Below are 12,154 nucleotides of genomic sequence, written 5' to 3'. Positions count from 1 at the left end.
ACCCTCTCCAAAGCTTCCACATCCTCCCAGTAATGAGGCAACTAGATGTGATCACAATATTCCCGGTGTGGTCTAACCAGGGTTTTAAAGAGCTGCAACATTACCCTGTTCTGTAGTTTTGTTAATAACTGGCTACCTTTTTAAATGATCCTAGATCATTTACTGAACTGAAACTCTTGTTCTGTTTTGGAATTTTAGCACTTGGATTATTTTGCCAGGAGATGCAGTGGAAGAAAGCATGATCTAACCACATTCTAGCAGCTCGGGGTGGGGGGCACGGTGTCATGCCAGGATAGAAGCAAACAGTATCGAGAGAGAGATCGAGAGATAGAGAGACAGACAGACAGACAAGCATGAACTGCTTCTTGCCTCCTCCTTCCAACCCTATCCTCCCTCCTACTGAGTACTTCTGGTTAGAGAAATGTTCAAACTAATTACACAGTCAAAGTCAAGCTTACTGTCCTGTTAAAGACAAAGTGGAGTTTACTGTCGTCTGGCAGAGGCCCAATGATAAACCTACTTGCACCTGCGCTGTGCCTGCACTACTTACATTTTGAATTATATCTTGTTGACCTATTTGTGGTAATATTCTGCTTTACGTGCTGTGTGTGATACGTTTTGTGGGTGCACTGTGGTGGAGGAATGTTGTTTTGTTTGGTTGCATGTCAGGTCAGATGATAAAGTTGGATATTACATCAGATAGGCGACATTCACAAGAAAGACAAACTATAAACGAAAAATACTCAAAATCCAAAGCAACACACACAAAATGCTGGAGGAACTCAGCGGGCCGGGCAGCATCTCTGGAGAGGAATAAACTGTCGTAGTTTCAGGCCAGAAATGTCGACTATTTATTCATTTCCTTTGAATGCTGCCCGCATTTTGTGTATATTACCGAACATAAATGATCCACCATTTTTACAAAAAAGAACACAATTAGAACAAAATTTAAAGTCCATTTTAGTGCAAAGTGTTGCTATATAGAGGTTGCGATGAAAAACAGAAAAATCAGTTTATTTGTCTGAGCATTTAGTGAAATGTATCAAATCTATTCAGTGAGGATTGTACTGAGGGCAGCCTGCAAGCATTGCCACACTTCCAATGCCAAAATAGCGTGTCCACAACTTAACCTTAACCCTCGTGTCTTTGTAATGTGCGACGGATCTACAGCACCCAGAGAAAGCCACGTGGTCTCAGGGAGAACGTACAAACGCCTTACAGGCAGTGGCGGGAATTAAACTCCGATCTCACAGCCAGTGCTGTAAAGTGTTATACTAAGCACTATGCTACCATGTTGTCCCAATAAGAATTGAGCCGGGTGGTTCAGGAATCAAAGGGTTGAAGGGAAGTAGGTGTTCCTAAACCCTTTGGTGTGGAACTTCACAATCCTGTACCTTCTGCCCAGTGGGAGGTGTGAGAGCCAGGGTGGCGTAGCAGTCAGCACGACACAAATACAATTTGGAGTTCAATTCAGCTGTCAGCTGTAAGGAGTTTGTACGTTTCCACTGTGACCTCGCGGTTTCCTCCCACAGTCCAAAGACATACCAGTTTATAGGTTGGTTGGTCATTGCATATTGTCCTGTGATTGGGCTGGGGTTAAATGCATGGGCTGATGGGTAATGTAGCCCATTGGGTCTGGTCCGTGTTGTACCGCTAATAAAGACTAAAGAAATAATGATGGCTTGACACAGGTAGCGGGGTCTCTGATGACGGATGTGCACAAGTACAGTGAGGTACAGGTTGCAATGAAACACTTGCAAAACAAGACTGTGCAGAACAAGAGAGTGTAAAAACATAAATACAAAGTCGTCCACGATGCGGCAAGAACAACCAGCAATGATCAGCTCAACGACACCTCTGTCCCACTGTTATACCACTATTGAAATGTCCTCTCATACGGCAAGATGGACTCTTGCCCTCACAATCTGCCTTGTGTTGCCCTTACACCTGACTGCCTGCCTGCACTGCATTTTCTCTGTAACTGTACCCCTCTACTTTGCATTCTGCTTTCCTTCCTACCACCCTGATGTACCCACGTTTGGAATGATCAGTATGGATGACATGCAAAACAGGTTTTCACTCTACCTCAGTACATACCAATAGTGAACAGATTACCAGTGACTAAAAGAAAGGTTGATAATTCCTTGAAAAGTAATATTCTAAGTTCAAAGTAAATTATATGCGAGTCAGAATAGAGGGACGTCCATTTAGAACGGAGATGACGAGGAATTTCTTTAGCCAGAGGGAGGTGAATCTGTGGAATTCATTGCCACAGGTGGCTGTGGAGGCCAAGTCATTGGGTGTATTTAAAGCAGAGATTTATAGGTTCTTAGTCAGAGGGTCAAAGGTTACAGGGAGAAGGGAAGAGAATGGGGTGGAGAGAGAAATGGATCAGCCATGATGGAATGGCAGAGCAGACTTGATGGACAGAATGGCCTAATTCTGCTCCTATGTCTTATGGTCTAAGTTGAATATCAAAGTACATACACATCACCATATACTACCCTGAGATTCACTTTTTTGGGGCATTTACAGAAGATACAAACACTATAAAATCAATAGAAACACACACACACAAATATCTGACAAACCAATGTGCAAATACGAAAGAGAAAAAAATAATATACAAGCAATAAATCTCAAGAACATGATGAAGAGTCTTTCAAATTGAGTCCGAAGGTTGTGGGAACAGTTTGATGTGACGCTATCCATGCCAGTTCAGGAGCCCGATGGTTGTAAGCTGTTCCTGAACATGCTGGTGTGGGTCCCAATGTTCATGTACCTCCTTCCCAGGGATAGCAGAGAGAAGAGAGCGTGGTCTGGGTGCCGGGGGAACCGAATGTTCATGTACCTCCTTCCCAGGAGTAGCAGAGAGAAGAGAGCGTGGCCTGGGTGCCGGGGGAACCGAATGTTCATGTACCTCCTTCCCAGGGATAGCAGAGAGAAGAGAGCGTGGCCTGGGTGGTGTGGGTCCTAATGTTCATGTACCTCCTTCCCAGTGGTAGCAGAGAGAAGAGAGCGTGGTCTGGGTGCCAGGGGAACCGAATGTTCATGTACCTCCTTCCCAGGGATAGCAGAGAGAAGAGAGCGTGGTCTGGGTGCCGGGGGAACCGAATGTTCATGTACCTCCTTCCCAGGAGTAGCAGAGAGAAGAGAGTGTGGTCTGGGTGCCAGGGGAACCGAATGTTCATGTACCTCCTTCCCAGGAGTAGCAGAGAGAAGAGAGCGTGGCCTGGGTGCCGGGGGAACCGAATGTTCATGTACCTCCTTCCCAGGGATAGCAGAGAGAAGAGAGCGTGGCCTGGGTGGTGTGGGTCCTAATGTTCATGTACCTCCTTCCCAGTGGTAGCAGAGAGAAGAGAGCGTGGTCTGGGTGCCAGGGGAACCGAATGTTCATGTACCTCCTTCCCAGGGATAGCAGAGAGAAGAGAGCGTGGTCTGGGTGCCGGGGGAACCGAATGTTCATGTACCTCCTTCCCAGGAGTAGCAGAGAGAAGAGAGTGTGGTCTGGGTGCCAGGGGAACCGAATGTTCATGTACCTCCTTCCCAGGAGTAGCAGAGAGAAGAGAGCGTGGTCTGGGTGCCGGGGGAACCGAATGTTCATGTACCTCCTTCCCAGGAGTAGCAGAGAGAAGAGAGTGTGGTCTGGGTGCCGGGGGAACCGAATGTTCATGTACCTCCTTCCCAGGAGTAGCAGAGAGAAGAGAGCGTGGTCTGGGTGCCGGGGGAACCGAATGTTCATGTACCTCCTTCCCAGGAGTAGCAGAGAGAAGAGAGCGTGGTCTGGGTGCCGGGGGAACCGAATGTTCATGTACCTCCTTCCCAGGGATAGCAGAGAGAAGAGAGCGTGGTCTGGGTGCCGGGGGAACCGAATGTTCATGTACCTCCTTCCCAGGAGTAGCAGAGAGAAGAGAGCGTGGCCTGGGTGCCGGGGGAACTGAATGTTCATGTACCTCCTTCCCAGGGATAGCAGAGAGAAGAGAGCGTGGCCTGGGTGGTGTGGGTCCTAATGTTCATGTACCTCCTTCCCAGTGGTAGCAGAGAGAAGAGAGCGTGGTCTGGGTGCCAGGGGAACCGAATGTTCATGTACTTCCTTCCCAGGGATAGCAGAGAGAAGAGAGCGTGGTCTGGGTGCCGGGGGAACCGAATGTTCATGTACCTCCTTCCCAGGAGTAGCAGAGAGAAGAGAGTGTGGTCTGGGTGCCGGGGGAACCGAATGTTCATGTACCTCCTTCCCAGGAGTAGCAGAGAGAAGAGAGCGTGGTCTGGGTACCGGGGGAACCGAATGTTCATGTACCTCCTTCCCAGGAGTAGCAGAGAGAAGAGAGCGTGGTCTGGGTGCCAGGGGAACCGAATGTTCATGTACCTCCTTCCCAGGAGTAGCAGAGAGAAGAGAGCGTGGTCTGGGTGCCAGGGGAACCGAATGTTCATGTACCTCCTTCCCAGGAGTAGCAGAGAGAAGAAAGCGTGGTCTGGGTGCCGGGGGAACCGAATGTTCATGTACCTCCTTCCCAGGAGTAGCAGAGAGAAGAGAGTGTGGTCTGGGTGCCGGGGGAACCGAATGTTCATGTACCTCCTTCCCAGGAGTAGCAGAGAGAAGAGAGCGTGGTCTGGGTGCCGGGGGAACCGAATGTTCATGTACCTCCTTCCCAGGAGTAGCAGAGAGAAGAGAGCGTGGTCTGGGTGCCGGGGGAACCGAATGTTCATGTACCTCCTTCCCAGGGATAGCAGAGAGAAGAGAGCGTGGTCTGGGTGCCGGGGGAACCGAATGTTCATGTACCTCCTTCCCAGGAGTAGCAGAGAGAAGAGAGCGTGGCCTGGGTGCCGGGGGAACCGAATGTTCATGTACCTCCTTCCCAGGGATAGCAGAGAGAAGAGAGCGTGGCCTGGGTGGTGTGGGTCCTAATGTTCATGTACCTCCTTCCCAGTGGTAGCAGAGAGAAGAGAGCGTGGCCTGGGTGGTGTGGGTCCTAATGTTCATGTACCTCCTTCCCAGTGGTAGCAGAGAGAAGAGAGCGTGGCCTGGGTGCCGGGGGAACCGAATGTTCATGTACCTCCTTCCCAGTGGTAGCAGAGAGAAGAGAGCGTGGCCTGGGTGGTGTGGGTCCTAATGTTCATGTACCTCCTTCCCACGAATAGCAGAGAGAAGAGAGTGTGGCCTGGGTGGTGTGGGTCCTAATGTTCATGTACCTCCTTCCCACGAATAGCAGAGAGAAGAGAGCGTGGCCTGGGTGCCGGGGGAACCGAATGTTCATGTACCTCCTTCCCAGGGATAGCAGAGAGAAGAGAGCGTGGTCTGGGTGCCTGGGGAACCGAATGTTCATGTACCTCCTTCCCAGGGATAGCAGAGAGAAGAGAGCGTGGTCTGGGTGCCGGGGGAACCGAATGTTCATGTACCTCCTTCCCAGGAGTAGCAGAGAGAAGAGAGCGTGGTCTGGGTGCTGGGGGAACCGAATGTTCATGTACCTCCTTCCCAGGAGTAGCAGAGAGAAGAGAGCGTGGTCTGGGTGCCGGGGGAACCGAATGTTCATGTACCTCCTTCCCAGGAGTAGCAGAGAGAAGAGAGCGTGGTCTGGGTGCTGGGGGAACCGAATGTTCATGTACCTCCTTCCCAGGAGTAGCAGAGAGAAGAGAGCGTGGTCTGGGTGCCAGGGGAACCGAATGTTCATGTACCTCCTTCCCAGGAGTAGCAGAGAGAAGAGAGCGTGGTCTGGGTGCCGGGGGAACCGAATGTTCATGTACCTCCTTCCCAGGAGTAGCAGAGAGAAGAGAGTGTGGTCTGGGTGCCGGGGGAACCGAATGTTCATGTACCTCCTTCCCAGGAGTAGCAGAGAGAAGAGAGTGTGGTCTGGGTGCCAGGGGAACCGAATGTTCATGTACCTCCTTCCCAGGAGTAGCAGAGAGAAGAGAGCGTGGTCTGGGTGCCGGGGGAACCGAATGTTCATGTACCTCCTTCCCAGGAGTAGCAGAGAGAAGAGAGCGTGGTCTGGGTGCCAGGGGAACCGAATGTTCATGTACCTCCTTCCCAGGAGTAGCAGAGAGAAGAGAGCGTGGCCTGGGTGCCGGGGGAACCGAATGTCCATGTACCTCCTTCCCAGGAGTAGCAGAGAGAAGAGAGCGTGGTCTGGGTGCCAGGGGAACCGAATGTTCATGTACCTCCTTCCCAGGAGTAGCAGAGAGAAGAGAGCGTGGTCTGGGTGCCAGGGGAACCGAATGTTCATGTACCTCCTTCCCAGGAGTAGCAGAGAGAAGAGAGCGTGGTCTGGGTGCCGGGGGCCTTGCTGATGGGTGTTGGTTTCTAGTGACAGAGCTCCATGTAAACGTACTCAATGGTGGGAATAATCTGCTCAATGACACTGTTATACCACTATTGAAATGTTGTATATGGGGAGGGCTTTATCCGTGATGGACTGGGCTGTGCCCACTTCTTTTCATAAGCTTTTTTTTATTCCTTGGGACTGTTGTTTCCATACATTTTCCAATCTCCTGCATGTCCCCCAATCCCATCCCTCCATGGACCTATCCAAATGCTTCTTAAATGACATCTTTGTACCTGCCTCAATCACTTCCCCTGGCACCTCACTCCATTGGCTCATCACCCTCTGGATGAAAATGTTGCCCTTCAGGTCCCCAGTAAACCTTTTCCCCTCTCACCTCAAAAGCTATGCCCCCTCCCCAGTTTTGAAATTTGCTCTCTTTTCAAGTCAACGATTTGCAGCACCAACTTTTCCCAGTCCTAATGAAGGGACGTTGACCTGACAGGACACTCAGCGGCCACTTTATTAGGTACACCTGTACACCTGCTCGTTAAAGCAAATATCTAATCAGCCAATCACGTGGCAGCAACTCAATGCACAAAAGCACGTAGACACGGTCAGGAGGTTCAGTTGTTGTTCAGATCAAACATGAGAATGGGGAAGAAATGTGCTCTAATTGACTTTGACCGTGGAATGATTGTTGGTGCCAGACGGGGTGGTTTGAGTATCTCCGAAACTGGTGAGCTCCTGGGATTTTCATGCACGACACTCTTTAGAGTTTACAGGGAATGGTGCAAAAAAATAAAAGAGAAAAACATTCAGTGAGCAGCCACTCTATGGACAAAAACAGCTTGTTAATGAAAAGCTCAGAGAACGGCCAGACTGGTTCAAGCTGACAGGAGGGCAGCAGTAACTCACACAACCACACGTTACAACAGTGGTGTGCAGGGGAGCCTCTCTGAATACACAACACACCGAACCTTGAAGCGGGTGGGCTTCAGCAGCAGAAGACCACGAACGTACATCCAGTGTACAGGAAGCACATAATAAAGTGGCCACTGAGTGCAGACACTTTTCTCCCGATTTGCTGGTTGTTTTATGAATTTCATGCATGGGGCAGAGGGAGGAAAGTGAAAATAAAGGAGGGTAGTATGAGGGACCTACAGAGAGGCAGCATGTGTCATTCAGGGCCCCATCACCCTGGACATGCCCTCTACTCACTGCTACCATCAAGGACAAGGTACAGGAGCCTGAACAGCTTCTTCTCCTCTGCCATCAGATTTCTGAATGGACAATAAACCCCTGTATAGTACCTTACTTTTGTTTAGCTCGCTCGTTGCCCTACATTTTCAAATTTATTCTGTATTTTCAGTGCTCTGCAAGATTCTTCAGCACATATGTATAGTCTCTGTCCGAAATGCAAATTTTGTCTCTTTTCAATAGTGCTGCCTGGCCTGCTGAATTCCTCCAGCATTTTGTGTGTGTTATTTAAGACCACTGCACAGTACTATATCGCACTGTACTGCTGTCACAAAAATACAAGCTTCATTTCATATGTGAGTGATGATAAACATGATTTTGATCTAGGAGTCTATTGTGGACTGAGAGTGGGAAGGGGGCAGGGAGAGGGGCATCATGGTTGTGAAAAGGGGAAGGAAGAGGGGAGAGAGAGGGAAGCACCATTGAGACATTCGGCAATGATCAATAAACCGATTGTTTGGAATCAAATGACCTTGCCTGGCATCTCAGTGCTGGGTGTGTCTGCACCTGCACCAACCCTTGCCCCTTGGCATTCCTTCTCCGCCAGCTGTCCCACACCTTTCCCATAGCATTCCAGCCTCACCATTCCCAACTTCCTTTACTGCCACCAGATTTACAAACTCCCTCTCCACTCCACACTGACAAACACAGTACTGTGCCAAAGTCTTAGGCACCCTGGCTATATATATGTGCCTAAGACTTGTACACAGTACTGTACAATATGTACATCTTATTTAATTTATCGATTTTCATTATTATGTTTTTCAATGTACTGCTGCTGCAAAACAACAAATTTTATGACCTATGCCAGTGATATTGACCCGGATTGTGATTTCGGGGGCTCAGAATCGTCCTGGGAAAGTGAGGAGGCGAGCTGGATTGGGTCAGCGGAGAGGAATTCAAATGCATTCATTTCCAGAGGGCTGGAATATAAAAGCAAGGATATAATGATGGGCTTCATAAGGCACTGGTCACTGGTCAAACTGCACTTGGAGTATTGGACCCTTATCTAAAAAAGCGCGTGCTAACATTGGAGGCGGTTCAGAAGAGGTTCACAAGTATGATCTATGAGGAGTGTTTGACGGCTCTGGGCCTGTAGTCGCGGGAGTTCAGAAGACTGGGCTGGGGGGGGGGTGGGGGGAGGGACTCATTGAACACCACGCCAAATACAGATTGGAAGTTCTCACTACGGAACATTTTGTTCTCGTTCCATAAGATATTGAAGCAAAAGTTAGGCTATTCAGCCCATCAAGTCTGTTCCATCAAGGCTGATTTATTATCCCTCTGAACCCTAATCTCCTACCTTCTTCCTGTAGCCTTTGACAACCTGACTAATCAAGAACTTATCAATGACTAGGCCTCCACTGTGGCCATGAATTCCACAGATTCACTACCCTCTGGCTAAAGAAACTCCTCCCCATCTCTGCTCTAAACTTTTATTCTGAGGCTGTGCCCTCTGGTCCCAGCTATTTCAATATTTGATAGGCTTCAATGAGATCCCTGCTCATTCTTCTAAACTCCAGCGAGCACAGGCCCAAAGCCACCAAACACTGCTCACATGTTAACCCTTTCATTCCCAGAATCATTCTCCTAGACCAGTGGTTCCCAATCTGGGGTCCATGGACTGCTTGGCTAATGGGAAGCCTCTGTGGCAGAAAAAAAAGTTGGGAACCCCTGCTCTGGTCCCTCTCCACTTCCAACACATCTTTTCCTAGATAAGGGACCCAAAACTGTGCACAATACTCAATGGATATCCAGACACAATAAGATTCTAGGGATATGGAGGCTGTGCAGGGAAGCACCTCAATCATAGGTAGCGTATGTGGTCGGGGTATTTCTCCAAGGGTAGAAATATCAAGTACTAGAGGTTACGGGGTGGGGGGGGGAACATTTAAGATGGGATGGGCAAGTTTCATTTTTAAGGCACACTGAGGTAGATGCTGTCAGGATCTACACAGGGGCCACCAAGAGCGGCACTGGAAGCAGATACGAAAGTGGTGTTGGATGGATGGATGCAGAGGAGGGAGGGGCATGGATCGCACGTAGGCAGAAACTGAGTCGTTTCATTTAGCATCATGTTCGGTGGGCAGAGGGGCTATGCCCGCACTGTTCTGACATCCTGCTCCGCTGAATGACGCAGCAACATTGAGGGTCTGCGTCACGTGAGTTGGTGTGGTGGGTACGAGGGCACATTGGCGTTTATTAATCGGGGGAGAGCCACGAGGTAATCAAACTCTGATTACACCACACTTGTGTTCAGTTCTGGTCACCTCATTGTAGGAAGGACGTGGAAGCTTTAGAGCGGGTGCTGCTGCCTGGATTGGAGAGCATGTCTCATGGGGATTTTCTCTTCAGCGTGAAGGAGGATGAGAGGTGACTTGACAGAGGTGTACAAGACAAGTGGCATAGATCAAGTTGACAGCCAGAAGCATTTTCCCCAGGGCTGAAGTGGAGGGGAAAGGCATAACTTTAAGGTGATTTGAGACGAGGATGGGGATGATGTCAGAGGTGGGTTTTTTTCTCCCACAGAGAGCAGTGGGTGTGGAACACCCTCCCAGGGTGGTGGCAAAGGTATACACAATAGGGGTATTTAAGAGACTCTTGCATAGGCACATGGATGATGAAAAGTAGGGGGTTATGTAGGAGGGAAGGGTTAAATTGATCTTGGAGTTGGTTAAAAGTTTGGCACAACATCGTGGGCTGAAGTACTGTGCTGTACTATGTTCTGGATCCAAGGGGTAAATCCCCAGCTCCTATCGCCTTCCCCTGGTCGAGGGTGAATGGGAGAGGCACGAGAAGATTGCTGCTTCATTAGGAGGGGAGGGGAATTTAAGATTAAAAAAATTGCGGAACTGGAGCCAAATTTGTAAGGAGTGCTTAACCACAGGACATAAATTTAAATTAGCAACTTTACCTAACTGTATATATAGGTAGAGCAACTCCCAACAATGAAGTTAAATAAAACTGTTTCACAGCTCTCAGTTCCAGGTCTACCCAGATTGGCCGGTCATTCCTATCACTCCAATATCACCAAAAGGACATATATAGCAAATTAACCCCCCAATAATACATTCTTAGATCAGGCAAAGGGAGACCTTTGATTTTTAGTAAAATGATTTTTATTGATCCTTGGCCCCTTATTATCCCAAATAAAAGATAGAATAATAGAGTCAATCCGATCAAAAAACTTCTTAGACAAAAAAACAGGAATTGAGGCATTGTAAGTGTTGTTACTTCGATGTACCTGTGTATTTTTGAATAATAATTTAAAAGATTTGAAAAGAAAGGAGGGGAAGGGGCGAAAGGGCAGTCCTGGCATCTGTCACGCAGCTTCAAAATGCCAACGTACTGCCCCATGTCCCCGGCAGCCCGCAGCCACATTCAACATCTCAGTAAGGAATCTTAGTTTCAGATCATACCGGTTCGCTGTGTGCATACAGAGGACAGAGATCCAGCCCTGGGTACAAGACTGAAGTGGGAAGGAAGGATGCATTGTACCAGCGCACTGTGTACAAAGGTCCCATTGCTCAGCGTCTTGGTTCGAAATGTTGACCATTCATTCCCCTCCATAGACGCTGCCTGACCTGCTGAGTTTCTCCAGCATACTCTACCCAACAACTGGTGTATCTTTCTAGAGGTCCGCTTCCGGGCTCCATGCACATTCGGTTAACGCAAAGCCAAAAACGAAATGCCCAGACGACTGTATCTATATACTTAAAAAAACACACACACAAAAAAACGCCCTGCCCATCCGAGATAACTCTGGGGAAAGTAGACCGAGTTTAGTCGTTGACTGCACCGGCGTGTGGATTCCCTCCCACCCCGACCCCAGGGTTAAACAAAGAGCCAGGCCTCACAGGAGTTGATGATGATCTTGAAGCGGTCCTTTTGGTCGCGGTCCCTCTCCTGGAGCTGCCGGGAGATGTTCGCTCGCCAGCGACCGGGATCCCCCGCCGCCATGGCGGCACTGACAGACGGAATGGGCAACAGAGCAGTTTGTTACAGTGCGGCTGACGTCACGGCGCTAGGGGAGGGAATCCCCGACTGCTCCACGCCGAGCCTGCGGGGCGGGGGAGCACCGTACGTCTCCTCCAGGTTAAAAGCACCGTATTTAGCGAAGAAGCCAAATTTACGGCGGGCACATCGATAAGTTCAGTTGAGCAGGATATGGAATAGCAAGACGCGCGACAGAGAGGGAGGGGAGGCTGCATACTGGATGTGTAGATTATAGATCCCCCCACAACCTGGTTTGTTCTTAAAAGATGTCCTGAAATCACACGTCGGCTTCGATTAACCCTTTAAAACCCTTTTGAATAGCGGGTTTATTATCAGAGTGACACCCACAGAATTCTGGAGGCACTTAGAAGGTCAGGTCAGCATCTATGGAGAAGAATAAACGGTCGACTTCGGGCCGCGGCACTCCATTGATGCTGACCGATTGTGTTCCTCCAGAAATGGGCTTGACCTCCGAACCTGTAAGAAAGATAAATATTTTGAAATGCATAGATGGGTAAATGCAAGCAGGCTTTTTTTTTCCCACTGAGGTTGTGCCATAGTGAAAGTAACGGTGAAATGCTTTAGCGGAACCTAAGGGGGAACTTCGCTCAAATAGTGGTGGCACGGACGAGATTAACCTA

The 12,154-nt window shown here is 49.1% G+C and overlaps 1 protein-coding gene across 3 annotated transcripts in view; it reads right to left on the bottom strand.

The window, feature by feature from the left end:
• LOC132391016 (autophagy-related protein 16-like) overlaps nt 1–11,489 on the bottom strand; it is a 119,699-nt gene extending 108,210 nt beyond the window's left edge. For 2 of the 3 annotated variants that reach the window (XR_009511052.1, XM_059963627.1), the window contains exon 1: nt 11,375–11,489. Coding sequence is in view for 1 of the 3 variants with exons in the window: in XM_059963627.1 (XP_059819610.1) it covers nt 11,375–11,477 (103 nt within the window). In the remaining 2 variants the exon portion in view is untranslated. The remainder of the gene's footprint in view (nt 1–11,374) is intronic. The other variant, XM_059963628.1, reaches the window with a different exon arrangement.
• Nucleotides 11,490–12,154: the final 665 nt, after the last annotated feature.

This window comes from Hypanus sabinus, chromosome 3, assembly GCF_030144855.1.
Source record: "Hypanus sabinus isolate sHypSab1 chromosome 3, sHypSab1.hap1, whole genome shotgun sequence".
Lineage (NCBI taxonomy): Eukaryota > Metazoa > Chordata > Chondrichthyes > Myliobatiformes > Dasyatidae > Hypanus > Hypanus sabinus.
This window is presented reverse-complemented; position numbering and strand designations above follow the sequence as displayed.